Source organism: Babylonia areolata, chromosome 21 (genome assembly GCF_041734735.1).
Source record: "Babylonia areolata isolate BAREFJ2019XMU chromosome 21, ASM4173473v1, whole genome shotgun sequence".
In the NCBI taxonomy this organism is placed as follows: Eukaryota; Metazoa; Mollusca; class Gastropoda; order Neogastropoda; family Buccinidae; genus Babylonia; species Babylonia areolata.
Window position 1 is genome coordinate 37,617,539 of NC_134896.1, and position 17,040 is coordinate 37,634,578.

At 39.0% G+C, this 17,040-nt stretch overlaps 2 protein-coding genes across 2 annotated transcripts in view; one reads left to right on the forward strand and one right to left on the reverse strand.

The window, feature by feature from the left end:
• LOC143295741 (U4/U6.U5 tri-snRNP-associated protein 1-like) overlaps nt 1–12,171 on the reverse strand; it is a 20,922-nt gene extending 8,751 nt beyond the window's left edge. The window contains exons 1-12 of the mRNA XM_076607363.1: nt 11,822–12,171; nt 11,405–11,456; nt 10,241–10,293; nt 9,272–9,401; nt 7,998–8,103; nt 6,005–6,082; nt 5,658–5,757; nt 4,963–5,105; nt 4,292–4,364; nt 1,617–1,690; nt 871–930; nt 74–201 (exon numbers count right to left, since the gene is read on the reverse strand). Coding sequence (XP_076463478.1) covers nt 74–201; nt 871–930; nt 1,617–1,690; nt 4,292–4,364; nt 4,963–5,105; nt 5,658–5,757; nt 6,005–6,082; nt 7,998–8,103; nt 9,272–9,401; nt 10,241–10,293; nt 11,405–11,456; nt 11,822–12,098 — 1,274 coding nt within the window. The 5' untranslated portion in view covers nt 12,099–12,171. The remainder of the gene's footprint in view (nt 1–73; nt 202–870; nt 931–1,616; nt 1,691–4,291; nt 4,365–4,962; nt 5,106–5,657; nt 5,758–6,004; nt 6,083–7,997; nt 8,104–9,271; nt 9,402–10,240; nt 10,294–11,404; nt 11,457–11,821) is intronic.
• Nucleotides 12,172–13,175: 1,004 nt separating this feature from the next.
• Nucleotides 13,176–17,040, forward strand: part of LOC143295807 (vam6/Vps39-like protein) — a 66,937-nt gene continuing 63,072 nt past the window's right edge. Inside the window, exons 1-3 of the mRNA XM_076607438.1 lie at nt 13,176–13,334; nt 15,577–15,648; nt 16,874–16,941. Of these exons, the coding sequence (XP_076463553.1) occupies nt 13,262–13,334; nt 15,577–15,648; nt 16,874–16,941 (213 nt within the window). The 5' untranslated portion in view covers nt 13,176–13,261. The remainder of the gene's footprint in view (nt 13,335–15,576; nt 15,649–16,873; nt 16,942–17,040) is intronic.

Consider the following 17,040-nt stretch of genomic DNA (forward strand, 5'->3'; position numbering starts at 1 on the left):
AATGCCTAACTGATTCTGCCACGGCGCCTCCTATCACAGAAACGAATGGAAAAAAAGGAGGAGGAGCGTTTACCTGGAGCCATAGTCGGAGGGCTCTGCCACCTGATCAGGGAGGGGGAGGAGATCGTCAGCTTTCAGCACTTCCTTCTTGCGGATCTTCCGCACCTTCTTCTTCACCTTCTTGAACTTGGCCTTCACTTCCTGAAAACAGCAAGGAAATCTGCATCATGCCAATCGTTTCTTTTATTTTATTCAATATTCTCACAAAAAGCATTTACATATTACAATTTCAATTGTTCACGATGTGAGATATATTTTTTTTTAAATAAAGAAGATGAATTAAAAAAAGATAACAACAAAGACAAGAACACTCACACACACACACACAAACAGAAGTGAAAGAAGAAAAAGTGACATCAATGTCTTTGCTGAATATATACGGACATATATCAATACATTCAAACAATAACAAAGTATAGTTTGAGGACAGGCATATGTCAATTCAACTAACAAGTAAAAAAAAAAAAAAGGGAAAGCCATAGTGATTCTAGTTTCAGTGATATAAGACATGTCTTTGACAGATGACCAACTCTAAGAAGACAATCTTTTCCAATATTTCTTCAAGAAAGTGTTATGAATAACTAGAACAGACTACTCCAAACTGTTCCATAAACATTACACTGAAAACTACTTTTAAAAATTCATTTCACTGATTCTTTTTCATAGAAGTACCATAAATCATTAGCTGCATATACTTCTCATCACTGTGAGATAAACTGAATGTATAAAAAAAATAAACAATTTCAAGAATGTTTGGCTATTCAGACAAACATCCCCCTTCCCAGTTTTTCTTTTTCCCCCAAAACTTACCACCTCTTCACGTGTCATGTATTCACTCGCAATTTTGGGAGCAGGACCCTTCAGTGATTGCTGAAACCATAAACATATACCATTGATTGTGTGGTCATAGTCAAATCGTGTGCATACATCTGCATACACATACACACTGACCTACACATAAAATCACACATTATCTCACACACATCAACACTACATGCAAAGACAAAATCACTTTATATAGATGTGATCCTTCAGTTTCATGCCCAATATCTTCAGGGCTGTATTATGTACACAGTGAGTGACCATGCCCATGTGTACATAGAGATATTTATGTGTGTGTTCTGTGTATGTGTGTGTGGTTTATGTGTGAGGTAGGTATCTATGCAAAGTATACACAAACCTAACACAAATATTAATATACAGGCAAATCTGTGTGAGGTAGGTATCTATGCAAAGTATACACAAACCTAACACAAATATTAATATACAGGCAAATCTTGCAACAACAAAAAAACAGAAGACATCAGATAAAGAGGGAAAAAAAGAAGATAAAACAGAATATTTTACTGCTCAAGAGAAGATACATAAAGACGCACTGATCGAAATGAATGTGACAGAAAGAGAATGCAAAGACAAAATCACTTTATATAGATGTGATCCTTCAGTTTCATGCCCAATATCTTCAGGGCTGTATTATGTACACAGTGAGTGACCATGCCCATGTGTACATAGAGATATTTATGTGTGTGTTCTGTGTATAAGAGAAGTGTCCTCACCCCTTGTTTTCTGAGCTGCTTACGAATTTCATCCATGTTCCGTTCATGCTCAGCATCATAACTCCCACCAGAACCTGCAACACATGAAGGAAAAAGATGGATAAATCATGGGGTTTGGGGGTGAGGGGTGGGGGCGGGGGGTTTCGGTTTTTTTTTTTTTAGAATGACTTGATTATTTTTTCAATCTTTCTCTTCTTTATATATATATATATATTTCTGTTGATTCGTGTGAGAGAGAGAGACAGAGAGAGAGAGAGAGAGAGTGTGTGTGTGTGTGTGTGAGTGTGCTGCATGGAAAGCAGCAGTGCATCAGGGAATGCATACGTGTGATCAATGTCCCCTGAAGCTGGACAACACAATGACAGACCCGGAAGTTGACAGCCCTCAACCCAAAGACTGAACTCAGACATCCATGAACTTCAACATTTGGACTGCACGTACACCATCAACAACTCTTGTGTCTTCATAGAAAAAGTTCACTGGGTTGGTGGACAAAAATAACGTCTGAACCTATACCATCTGTTGTTGTTTGTTTTTTTAAATTGGGCTCTTTAATTAATCTTGTTGGCGTTTATCTCTCTTTGTTGTTGTTGTTGTGGTTTTTTTTTTTTGTTTTTTTTTTGTTTGTTTGGCAGGTAAGACTCAGCAGAAAAACACATTCTTTGCAGTGCAATGATTTTACAGGAAATGAATTCTGTAAATATGATACCGTATGGTTCAAAGAGACCAGATTTCAACAATGTCTGCTTTCACAATTTCCTGAGTTTATTGCAGCTTGTCCCACAGATATATCTTCCTTGCTCCATCCTGGAAAATCCCATGTGTGCTCTCATGGTTCATGATTAAATCCCGATCCTGTGGATATACCATGCCAGCGCTGCCTCCCACCAACATGCCATGGACTGGAGCAGAAAGGGACGAAGGAAGACAGAGGAAGAGGGACTTCTCCACACATCCACTGAGTGTGGGCAGCAGCAAAGATCAAGAGTGTTGCTAGGCAGACATGCTTACATGTTTAGCAATCCTCTTGATGTCTGTTCTGTCTGGGAAACCTCTGCACTTATTTTTTTTCCATGCCTGGGATGTTTGCATGTATGTCGGTTGGTGCGTATGTGTGCAGTGTATGTGCTGCGTGTGGGTTAGTGAATGAATCTGTGGGTGGGTTTGTGAATGTGTGTGTGTGGGGTGGGGGGGTCTAGGGGGTGCACGCACATGTACATACGCATGAATGTTCAGCTTTTGCATGTTTTTGCTTGATGATTCAATGAATGGGATAGTGGGTGAAACAAGGACATGGGAGGACATGTATGTATGTATACCACACATACAAGGTCACAATTAAGTGTATGTGATTAGGCTAGGTAGGAGAAAGTGATCTTTACAAAAAGTCAACTTCAGCCAGATCAACTGAAGACACAAGGGAGACGACTCATCCTGGACAAAGGCAATGCAAGGGAGAGAACTCTGCACTCAGCCAAGTTGAAGGTGGTTGTTGATTGCTGGTCAGATATGTGATTGGCAACCAGCTTCAATTTGCTGTGTGTGGACATCAACTGACACTCATCTCACCTGCCTTCCTCCTCCTTGTCGTGAACGCTGTCAGGTGGAACTGGCTACAGACCTGACACCAATTCTTTCTCGTGGAAGATTCCAGTTCCAGTTTCTCAAGAAGGTATCAGTGCACTGGGACCAATCCATGTACAATACACCCTATCTGCTAGGAAGATTCCTGACAGCAGCATAACTCGACGTGCTATTCAGGCCTTGCGTGTATACATGTATATGAGTGTCCTGACGAGAGTGGATATTTTCTGTAGAATTTAGCCAGAGGACAATACTTCAGTCACCACTGGTTCTTTTTCAGTGTGCCAAGTGTGTGCTGCACATGGGACTTGGTTTGTCGTCTCATCTAAATGACTAGACACTCTTGTTTGATTTTCCAGTCAAACGTAGGAGAAAGGGCAAGACTGTTATATGAACCCAGACCCTCACACAGTATTGGCAGATAAAGCGTCTTAACCATTCTGCCACCTTTGTCCGGCTACATATCTTGCACCAATTCTTCCTTCTGGAACCCAGTCAATGAACACCATGATGAACATTGTACAGATCTTGGACAGGATTTAACTGAACTTCAAAAAGAGACAGCATTGTACTCACCCTTTTGGAAGGTGAACAAAACACAAGTTACGACACAAAATGAGACAAGGAAGCGACCTGTTTTGACTGCAGAGTTTTCCACAGGCTTAGACTTGAACATGTGTTGAATGGTGTCTTGAAGGTATTAGTGGATTTAAACAGCAGTGGATTTAAATAGTTGAATTCATCCACTTTTTGACATCTCACCAGCTTTCCTAAGCACAAGAATCCATCTTTTTCTTCAGTTTTTATTCTGTCCCTTGTCTTATATCATGGAATGTGTATATTTTCTTTCTTTTTTTTTTTCCAGCCTGTTTTGTTCTTTGTCTGCATTACTGATTAAGGTCGTGTCTGTGATTGTGTTTGTGTGTGCATGTCTGTGTGTGTGTGTGTGCACGCATGCGCGTGCCTGTATGCATGCAGTGTGTGTGTGTGTATGTATGCGTGTGTGTATGCAGCGTATATGTGTGTGCGTATGCGCGTGCATGTGTGTACATGTGTACGTAATACTAAACAATGAATCAGGATGAACTCACCCAGAACAAAGGACTCCCTCTTCTCTCCGTGAATTTCTTCATCATACTTGTCCAGCACATCCTTCACTTTGAACTGAAATACAGAATGATCCTCATCATTTTCGTTTCCTGAGTGTAAGTGACTGAATGTATGTGAAAGAATGTATGTGAAAGTGGAAATCAGAATAAACAGACACCATCAGAAGCATTTACACATACACTCTTCAATACATTATGGAACCAAGGAAAAGACTCATAAAGATGTGACTTTTATTCCCTGTAATTTATCAAGAACATTTGAGATGTATTAAAAAAAAAAAAAAAAAAAAAAAAGAAGCATTTTCCCCAAGACTTGGCCTTTCTGAGTGAAACAAAACTGACTGCTCCCAAGCTAGGGAATTGTATTACTGTACTGCTCTGTGCATTGTACTATATTGTATCACTTTCTTGTCACAATGCATTTCTTCATGAGTAAATTCAGGCTACTCTCCCCAAGGACACTGCATTGCCACAGTGCAACATTGATTTTCTAAATTTCTGTCTGCAATTGCATTTGTCTCACTATCAAAATATATTTTTCTGCAGAAATAGGAACAACTCTACACACACAGACACAGACACAGACTCACATATATATATATATATATATATATATATATAAACACAAATTTAAAAAAAAAACACCACCTTACCATGCCATATTCATCAACTTCTGCCTCATCATATGGCTTATAGTCTGGCTTCTTCTTCTTGTTTTCCACATTCTTTTCAGCTTTTTCGTCATCAATGATGTTGACATTGATAAGGACATCATCATCTTCCTCATCCAAGACTCCTGAAACATCAGCATAAAATAACTTACACTTGAAAGTTACACAAAAAGGCAACCAAGCAACTCTGGTAAAATTTTTATTCATATAAACAAAACTTTTTAAAAACTCTGGCAACAATTATTTTTCCACAGAAAGCATAATGGAGTAATTCCATTCACAATAAAAAATATGTGAATCCCAATGCTGATATATCACCTGAAACATTTTCACGATATTCTTTACATGCACTGCATTAATGTACACAGACATGCTCCTTAAGCACACACCTGGCTTCGATCCCTTGTGCCCAAAACACCAAATGGGTATACTTCCAAACAATGAAGTGACACAAAGCAACAACAGTCACACCTACTGACCAAACACAACAGTAACACAATCATGGAGATGCAGCATGTGCACACACATTTTAACACACACACAGACATGCAAACACACATACACACACACACACACATAAATGACCATATTTACATACTGACTGGCATACAGACATCTAGATGTGTTGTTTTTGTCTCTTTTTTTTTTTTTCAAACGCAATCAAAGGACACACATACCTTTGTCTTTCAGTGTCAGAACCACATTGGAACCCTCCTTGAACTTCTCCATGTTGTGCTCCACCCGCAGCCCACTCAGGTCATGTGAAGAGTAGTTCTTCTGCGGGACAGAAAACAGTGTTGAGTGGCATGCCTGAACAGAACATAACAGTTGTCAGTTCTGTCTGTAAATACAGACTGACAAACGTCTAACAGCTAAGAGAAGACACAGACAGTTAGAAAGTTAGAAACACATACATACACACATGGAAAAATATAGAATAAACAAATGCACTTACATACAAAGAGAGAGAGACACAGAGAAAGACAGGAATGCGGGGCGGGGGTGGGAAACCCAGATGTCATACCTTCTTCCCAGCATCAAACTCTTGCTCCACCAAACTGCCCACACCAAACTCTGCATCCATCTCCTCCAGCATCTTGGCCTGTGGACACATCACACCACCTTCAGTGAACAGGTCACTCTGACCTAAACTACAGGTTTCATCGACCTCCAGTGAACAGGTCATACTGACCTTCAGTAAACAGGTCTCACTGACCACCATAAAACAGGTCACACTGACCTTCAATAAGGTCACACTCACTGACCTTCAATAAGGTCACACTGACCTTCCTTCACAACACAACTCCACACATAATGACCTGCATCACAATGCTTTTCAAAGGTCACACAATCACTGCCACAATCAAGTGCATAGGGCAGAACTACCAACCATCTACCATACTCGTGTCCAATGTTGGCAGCAGCTGGGTGTAATATGTCAGTTCCAAGTATCACAGATCTGCTAGTTACAAACGTTTACAATACATGAACATGACTGCAATGACATTGGTCTGACTGAATGAATCTAATTCTTCTTTTTTTTAAGCCAGAAAAAAAAGAGATGTATACATCTATGCAATACACATCAGCCAGACTATGACAGGTTGATGTAAAACAAGGGCAACCAACCTGCTGACTTCTATATCACATCCAATAAACCAACAGACATTAACCCTTGAGTGCTGGGGAAGTAGAAAATAGTGATTCATGTCACTAATCAAAATCCAGTATAATCAGCCAGAGAGAAATAGTCTGGACATATGCCACTCTTGGTCAAATGTGTGGATTTCTAGCCTTCTAGAGTTATTTCCCTTCTTTTGATGATGCCATCACTGACACAATGTATGTTGTGGCAGGTGATACATAATTGTATGGCACTCAAGGGGTTAATACAATATTAATGTCATATTATACTTAGCATAATTGTATCAACTTGTTGACTTTTAACTCAATCCATTCAAAAACCAACAGGCATAACATTATACTCAAGGAATCCCCCAAAGGAAAGTGTCCACTTGATGCCAAGCCTACTGCTCAAGTCATGCCTGCTTTGGTTTCTGCCCAACTGATTGCTCTATTGTTTTGAGAGTGTACCGTATTGTATTGTATTACTCTTTTGTCACGTCATATTTCTCTGAGAGTCAGTGAAAATCGGGCTGCGCTCCCCAGAAAGAGCATGTTGCTACAGTACAGCTCCACACGTTTTTTCTGTCTTCAAGCATAATTGTTTTCCTATCAAATTCAAAGTGGGTTTTTCTACAGCATTCAGCCAGGAACAACCCTTTCGTTGCTGTGGGTTCTTTTACATGTGTTAAGTGCATGCTATACATGGGACCTCAGTTTCACATCTCATGACCACAACTCAAGGTCTAGTGGAGGGGGAGAAAATACTGCTGAGTGTGGGGTTTGATCCCATGTCAGTATGTGCTCAGATTCTCTTGCTTTCTAGATGGTCTCATTACCACTAGGCCACCACTCCACCCAAGCAGTGTTGGATAATTCTTTTCACTGGCTGTCTGAACACTTCATTCAGTCTCAAAGTGTCTGAACGCTGCAATACTCTTCCTAGCACCAGTCTCAATGTAGAGGTGGTGCAGATTTGCTAAATTTCGGTTTCTCAAGGCAATGCTTTCAGAAAAAAAACACGCTACATCGCATCTGCTCGACTGATGCCAGACCAGCAGCATAACCCAATGAGCTTAGTCAGACCTTGAGCGCATGCATATGTATTTTTGTACCAATCAGAGTGGATTTCTTCAACAGAAATTTGCCAGAGGGCAACATTCATATTGCCATGGGATCTCTTCCAGTGTACCATGTGTGTACTGGAAGCAAAACCTCAGTTTATCGTCTTGTTCAAATGGCTACTGCTCAGTTTTATTTGGGGAAAAAGGGTGCGAGACCAGGTTTCGAACCTAGACTCTCACAGACACTGTACAGGCAGATATGCATCTAAACCATTCTGCCACCTTCCTCTTTCAACTCCATCTTTTGTTCTCTCTTCCATGCTCTCTTACCCTTTTGTCCGCCATTTCCCTTTCTTTAGTGACTTTTCTGTTTTTCTTGACCCAGGAAAAGACGTCATCCTCCTCAGAATCACTCTCCCCTAAGCCTTTCACAGTCCTGCACAAAGAACAGCAATGGTCCATGTCATCCATATATCATCAATGTGACTGCATCTTCCTGTACTGTTTCATATTTATGTTATTATTGATGTTGTTATTATTATCAACATTATTAAGAGACAGTGCTCATATGGTGCAAAACACTCCATATAATGGGCTCTAAGCGCCTCACATGAAACAATACATATACAACAGCGCACATTTAATAACACACCTCTGCACATGAAAAAAACAACAACACATATTGTATATACCTATATAAACCAAGACAATACTACAAACTGCAGATATGAACAATCACACACACACACACAAACAAGGCATAAAATATGCCTCTCACACACACACACACTCCCATGCGCGCACACACAGTAAACACCCACCCACAGGCACACGCACTATACAATTTCATTAGAGGGGGGGAAAAAGTGGGTTGGATGGGAAGAGGATGACTACAGGCAGAAAAACAGCTTTATTTCATCACACCCAAAGGCCTGTTTCAACAGGCAGGTTTTCACATTTGTTTTGAAAGAGGACAGCATTGGTAAGTTTCTTTCTTCTGTTTGATGCATTTTTATTTCTTTGGACAAATGCTGCACGTTAGAAGTTGTGTTGTTCTATTTATCCATCTGCTTAACTTGTTAATAGGGGATGGAATGAAACCAGTTGTAACTTGCATATTTCTACAATCAGTCTGGCCATACCACTAGGCAATAACTGATGTCAACAGGGGCCAAGCAGGTGGTGTCTTGCATACGTTAAATCACAACAGGCACTCCTGAACACCAACGAAGTGACTCAGCGGCAGTGCAGGGTCTTCTCTGGTGTGTGGCCCCCTTGCACCCTGACACTGATTGTTTCCCTGTGGAATTCCAATGCTGGGACTGTGACAGATGAATCCAGATGTGGTTGTGTAACCGGGCCCTCAGAATAAGTGATATGGGAGTAATGCCACTGACACGTGCAGATGGTGGGGCAGCGGGGGAAAACATTTTTAACTGAGTCAACTTTAAGCTGACTGCAATGGCATGCAACGAAAGGAACTATCAGGAAGATAATTCAGAAACTTAATTAAAACATTTTTAACTGAGTCAACTTTAAGCTGACTGCAATGGCATGCAACGAAAGGAACTATCAGGAAGATAATTCAGAAACTGGGGACTTACTTCAGTTTCTCCTTCACCTTCCTCTTCTCTTTCATCATAAGCATTTTCTCCCGTAGTTTCTCCGTATTCAGTTTTTCTGACAGGTTGATGGCCGGCACATGAACATCCTGGTTCTCTTTGGATTTGGACTCTGCACAAAAACATTCCGAGTCACAGTATGACCTACAAATGGGTGATGAACAAAAGTTTCTTTGGTGACATTTTATGACAGATCATACCACAAACACTAACAGTATCTGAATCAATCAGAAAAGAGCTAAATGAATACATGAAGGGTAAACTATTATGTGAGTATGTGTTGTGGGCTGTGTGTGCACTCTGTGTACATGTGTTTATGATGAACATCAGAGACTAGAAAGAACAAGAAAAAGAGCAAAACTCAAGTGCCAGTTGAGTGCCGGCTTAGAAACAATGCGTCCAACTAGGATGCGAGAGAATCTGAGCACACTAGTTTGGCTCCCACACTATGTAGTATTTTCTTCCCCTCTATTAGAAAGATGGTCTGGACGCTAGTCATTCAGATTACACAATAAACCTAGCTTCTATGTGCGCAGCATGCACATTAAGTTTGTGCATGTAAAAGAACCATAGCAAAAAAAAAAAAAAGGTCGTCATTGGCTAAATTCTCAGAAAAATCCACTCTGACAGGAAAAGAGACGCACTTCCAGGCAGGAAAAAAAGGGTAAAGCTCTCATTGCAGCAACACACTCCCCCAAGAGATTCACCTGAATTTCACACACAGTAATCTGTTGTGAGAAGAGTATTATACAATACAGTACACATAATATAAAGTGGACTTCCATTTTTTCTCTCGAAACATTAGATTCATCATTATATGTATCATAAAGAGGAATAAGGGATTCATCATTTCACATGCTGTCATTTTTTAATTTTTTAATGAATAATGTCACTACTCGTTCAACATCATGCTGAGACATCCAAAGGAACATTCAAATAAAATGAACTCACCCCCTTGACCTCCAACCTCCAGTGGCTTCAACCCAAGCTTGGCTCGCAGTTTGCTGCAACACATCAACTCTTATCACTGAGACATTTCACACTGAGTTTCAATTCACTATGTCAAGTGTACTGAAGTATCAGTTTCAAAAAGCAAAAAAGGTCTCTGTTTACTTTAACTTGCTATGCACCCCTGTTTATATTCCTCAGAAAAAGATATTTTATGTGACAGCAATATAGTCAATTCATGATTCATCAGCATCTCTTCCTGTGCTTTAGAGTTCAAATGACGGACTTTTCAGTGAAGACTGAAGTAATACACCATCCTGTGCTCCATCTATGGGTAAAAAAAACATTAACAAAAACAATTTTCATTTGTGGATAAAATGGTTCATTATATCTGACTCACTAAGTGATTAAGTAACTTAGTAAGAGTAAGGCAATGAATATTGATAATGCTCCATTCGACTAATGTTTATCTGAACATTTGCCTTTACAAATAAAATGCTGAAAGCATTTCACATGTTCACAATCACATGTTGTCCACAAAAAAATGTGATTACATCCAGGAACCTGAGAACTGCCACGTACTTCACCACAGTAGCGTAATCACCTACTAAACTGATTGACCATCTGTTGTAGTGTTAAAATCTGAATAAATAAAAATGTCCTGTTCATCACCATCTTTATTGTTAGTACTCAACAAAGACTTTTTCTTCAAATCAGTTTCTGGAAGTTACAAAATCTGCAAGATCTAAATAATTTTTGAAATATAGTGAATTTGTCTACCAGTGTCAATGAATATAGCATTACAACATCAGTACATAATTGCTTTGAACATGCTGACAACATTTGTAAATGTATACATTTTATGCACAATGTGAATATATATAACTCAGTTTACTATATGAGTGTGAGTAACTTTGATAGGCAGACTGTGATAAACAAGAGATCAAATGCTTACCAAATGCATATTAATTTTTGTATGTGTGTGCCTCACTGTTTCTGTGTTTGTGCATAAACAATTATAAGATTTTTAAAAATCAAAATCTAATCGACTTCATCAATAAGGTGACAATCTCTTCAGAAACAATCAACACTGCTCTTCCTTGAACAAAAAGAATCATTATCATTTATCTGAACATTCCATAGCTGAAGGTGCACTTCATGACTTACTTTGTCTCCTCAATGCTGAGAGATAGCTGCTCCTTGCCCAAGTCAACATTATCTGGAAACCATAGAAACAATGCATTACTAAACTAGTAAACAATCATCAGTCATTTAATGATCAATAAGTGAATAACTCATATATAAGTAAGTCCAACTTGTACACGTTTCAAACCTTTTCCTTTTAGTTTAACGTGGAACTCCTTTAGATCTTTCAAACTGATAATTGTACATGTCTACTATTACTGTATCATACATATAGTCACACTGGTCGTAGCATTAATAAGTAATAATATTTACACACGTGATCCAAAAATGAAAACAGATTTCTTAGTTTGAAAACTTCGCCCTCATGAACGATGAAGTAGGACACGTGACAAAAAATAAAAAGTACATATTTGAAATCACATTGTGAACCTGGCTTACCATTCTCTTCTTTATAAGCTGGTTCTTGTGGCGCTGGTGGGAAAGAATGCTCATCGTTGTATTCACCGCCATAGCGTTCCCGTTCTCTGTCTCGGCCTTCTCTGTAACCATAACTGTCTCTCCCATCTCTTGAAGCAAAACGATCCGCATTTTCAGGTGAATGCTGACGTCTACTCTTTCTCTCTCGGGATCGTGATCGGCTGCGTGAACGCCTATGCCTTTTCCGTTTATGCTCTCTTTCTCTATCCTTTTCTTTGTGCTTTTTTGAAGAACCCATTGTATTTCAGTTAATAAAACACACACACGATCAATGAACGACGAACTGGCGACGACAAGCGGAAGCGGATATACATCTCACTAAAGAAGCACACAAAAAATCTGACAAAGAAAGAAAAATCCAATGGTCTATTTACTGAAAACCAAAGGAAGTTAGATTTCGTTTTCCGATCTCGCTGATTGTAAAAGTTGGTAAAATATTGTGTATAAAAAGTTTTACATATATTTATCAATATATATCTTCCTCTCTATGTATATATCTATACATAATTTTAAACGAAGAAAACATCACAAAACACACACACACACTGCCACACACACACACTGCCACACACACACGCACGCTCACACCCATGGCACACACTGACACAGAGAGAGAGAGAGAGAGAGAGAGAGAGAGGCACACACAACGGACGGCACACTCATAGGCACACATGCGCGCCGTGCGCGCGCGTCGGTGTGTGTGTGTGTGTGTGTGCGTGTGCGTGCCAGTGCCAGTGCCAGTGTGTGTGTGCCGGTGTGGAAGAGGTGGAGTGCGCGCACTGGTGTGCAGACTGCATGAGACAGTAGCATTTGTTGTCGTGGTGGTGGTGGTGGTGGCGGCGGCCAGAGTAGGAATGGGGTGGTGCTGGTGCAGGTGGTGGTGGTGGTGGTCACGGTGTTAGTAGTAGTAGTAGTAGTAGTCTTCAACAGTGTTACGTCTCCTCACTCTTATGGAAAAAAAAGAACAAATAAGTAAATGAATAAGTAAATGAATAAATGACCACATAAATGAATGAATGAAAATACAAACAAACACAAAAACACACAAATAAATGACTAAATAGAAAAGCAAGTAAGTAAATAAATCAATGATGAAAAATTGAAAAAATTGGAAGGAACAGATTGAGAGGGGGAAGTGTGACTGATTTGCATGTATCTGTATTTGCGCACGTGTGTTCCGTTTGTCAAGGTGTGCGTGTGCTGTGTGTGTGTGTGTGTGTGTGTGTCGCTTCCTTGTACTTTGCGTTGACGGACTTTTACCACAACCCAGGACATTTTTCACAGTGCTTCCCCTTTCACAAATTTGGTCATGTGACATACATACGATCGGTCTGTGAGACCAGTCGTAAAATTTGTTTGAAACCGTCTTTCATTTGTGAAATAATAATTATACATACCACTATGCACAACGCATTTGAGGCCGATCCCATTTTGGACAAATTGCCACTGGGCATTGAATCAATTGCTTGTTATGGTAAGTAAATACTTTTTTTACATTTCGAAAGGAAATTGCACTTCTGTCAGGCTGATTCAATGATGTTGTCTCAAAAGATGGTGCGTGCAGAAACTGAGACAAACTCATTTATTGGATTGATGATCTACATTTCTTCACATAGAAATTGAAGCATTATGCATATCACCGAAAGGCTAACAGTTTGTTCTTTGGACAGACAAATGTGTTTACCAGAGGGCTTGTTTGTTGTTGTTGTTTAACCGTTTTAGAGTTAGACACATGCATTCTTTAACTGATTGCATGGCTTACTTTTAGAACTTTACAAGAAGTGGTGTTGCAACGATGCAACAGTTATTGCGTGTCATTTGTTTGGACAAGTCGGGAACGTCTGCAAGGGGTGGTTTTCTTTGTTTGATACAATCGCAGCTTTTATTATAGTGTAACAGTCTAACACTATCTTAATCAGAAAACATCGATGTCAAGTCTACCGACCTATCTACTGTCGAGAATGGCTACTGCAAGTGAAACATTGTATCCGGATCCTGGACTTAAGGAAATTAGCCAGTTCTGAACTCAGCTATGTAGTATGTATTGAGTTTAATAGTGTGTTACTGTTACTTCAGGTTCAGGTTAAGGGCTATGCAAGCATCCCAACCTTGCGGCTTTATACGCCCAGTCGGTTTTCGTTTTGTTTTTTGTTGTTATTTTTTTTGGTCAGGTACTCCCAAGCCCAGGCTCACCTTTGACCATCAAAGTCAAATATTGTTTTCTTTATGATATTGTGGTCATCAATATGCTTTTTAAAGGCATTCATGTTTGGTGCACGTTTGTTTTCTGGGGTTAGTCTGTTCCATTTGTTAGTTACTTTGTAACTGAAAGCATATTTTCTAATGTTGCTACTATAATATTGCTTCTGAATTTTGTCAGTACTGTTACGAGTGACAATGTTAGTTTGTGGATCAATAAAGAAACATGCTTTGTCAATGTCATCAACATTATTATATATTTTATACGCTTGTATCAAGTCATGTGTGTGTGTGTGTGTGTTCAAGCATGAGTGACTAAGAGAGAGTCTTGATAGTAGCGTGCAAAAGAGCAAGTATCAGTGCATAATGTGTGTTTGTGTGTGAAAAGCAGAAATGTATCCTTGTATGTATTTGTGTATGGTGTTCAGTCACCAGAGATATAGGGGATATGCTGTGAAGCAAAATGGTTTAAAAAATTAAATTAAAAAAAATCTGGGAATGCTACATGTATACAAATTCACAACCTCCAGCCAGACACTGGAAATTGAGCTATGACACTCACTGTTGAGTGGCTGGTATCCATAACATGTTATAGTATATCTAGTTGTGTTTTGTATACATGTACTTGCAAATAACATGCCATAGATGATTAAACTGTCTGACTCAATGAACCATCTGGAAAAAATTTGAAAGGATAAGGAGCCCAGAGTGGCATGAGGCAATGTGCAACATCTTGCTGCAAAAACTTTAATGAATGTTCTGTCATGGACATGTAGGGAAGTGAGTAAGCTGACTGACTTGCTGATACTGAGTGGTAGTTGAAACTAACAAGGCCTACAGCTTGAAAGATCTGAAGACTGAGTCACAAGAAATGTAAAGTAGTACCCCAAGAATCAGGAACAATGCCATCACATTATTTGTCACCTCTGTCAAAGAAAAAAATGGTGGAGAGAGAGGGCAGCTTCAAATCTATTCTGAAGGAAGAGCAACAGACTTTACCAGTCATAGAGATACTAGGATGATTTCCAGACTAAGAATGTGCAGACTTCATCTAAATGGAGCTGTTTTTCTGCTGTTTATTCTTTTTATCATCCTGAGCTTTCGTCTGTTTCGGGAGCCTTTCTTTTAACTAACGCGCCATGAACATCGACATCCGATCGCGTACAAGCAAAGACGCTGCTGTGTGAAGTGAGCTGCAGGAGACGACACTTTTTCTTTCACCTCTATCAATTTTTGAGTGCCAGCTGGGAACTTTTGACAGAAAATTTGCGTGCCCATGCCAACTTTTCGTAGCATTTTTACCTGGGCACCCGCTAAATTCGAACCTTGAACATACATGTATGTCATTGTGAGTGAGGCTATTTGTGTGTGCATGTCTGTGTATGTGGGAGTGGGGCTTTTAAATATGTGACCATATTGTCTGTGCTGTTTAAATAGCTATATAACTTATAAGGCAAATGGCTATGTTGGGGGGCAGTGAAGTTCCAATGAATAATTGACCATGCTGTGTGTTGCAGAAAACATTCTCCTTGTGGGGACCAAGGAGGGACATCTGTTGCAGTACAAAATCAGCAGAAACCCTCCGTCAGGTAAACTAATGTATCAGTGTGTTAGTCAATCACTGAACTCATGACAGCTCCTTTTGCTTTAGTTTGAGGGAGGATGGGGGGTGGGGGGGTGGGAGGAGTTAACATTAGAATAAGGAGGATCTGGCTCTGTATAATGTGTTGGTCATTTTCATTTTCATTTAACCAAAGTCCAAAGAAATGTTTTGTTCATACTATCATGCTACCTGTATCACTATGAGGCAGTGTTCAGCATGTTGTCCATATGACTTTTTGAAACAGTGGTTGTTATATAATGCATTGTTTTGTGCATAGTTCATAAAATCTTCAATACTCACATCTCAGTTTATCACACTTGATATTCTCCCCATGAAATGTAAGCTGCAGCATAATGAAGTAATTAGATGCATTAAATATATATAAATTGATGGACATGCAATTTTTTCACTAATTCAGTAATTGCAATATTTCCCTTTAACTGATGGAGGTATATAAACTTCAAAGTTTATGAGTTATCAAAAAACTAAGAACTGTGTGTGTGTGTTACTGTTAGTAATGTATTACCTAGTTACGCTATACTTCCTTTTACATGTAGTTTTGATGCATATTTCCATGATTTCTTTGCCATAATTTAAAAATAGTGTGCATCACTCTTTGTGCTGGTGTCTGTGTGTGTGATATTCCTGATAGTTGTCTCTCAATGTTTTATTATGTTATCTCCATGGTACTTGTTAATGTGGTTAATGTTTTCTTTAATTTTTATTTTGAGCCATATATAGATACATATAATGATTCAATGATACATACATATATACACATATACATACATTACATTATATTACAATACAATACAGTTCAGTTCAATTCAATTCAATTCAGTTCATAAGCACATAGTGAAATACATATGTACATACTTACATATGTATTTATCCATAGATACATACATACATTACATACATACATACATACATACATTATATACATACATACATACATACATACATACATACATACATACATACATACATACATACATACATACTGTCCTTTCCTTTTGTGCCCTTTGGCTGGATGGGAAAAATGTGATGTTAGTTTGCTTATCTCATTACCCTGTTGAAGTTAACTCTCTCTCTCTCTCTCTCTCTCTCTCTCTGTCTCTCTCTCTCTCTCTCTCTCTCTCTCTTCCTCTGTGTATGCCTGTGTTTTATGCATTACAATTGTTTTGGGTATTTTTTTTAATCTGTTTCAGAACCTAAGAAATACCACACAGATTTGGAAAGATCCAACAAATCATTTTCTAAGAAACCCATTACTCAGGTGAGCAATTTACTGATGGGATTCAGTTTTCATTGTATTGTGATGAGCATGATTTTTTTCTTTCCCAGTCTTAGAAAGTTCAACACAGAATTTCTCATT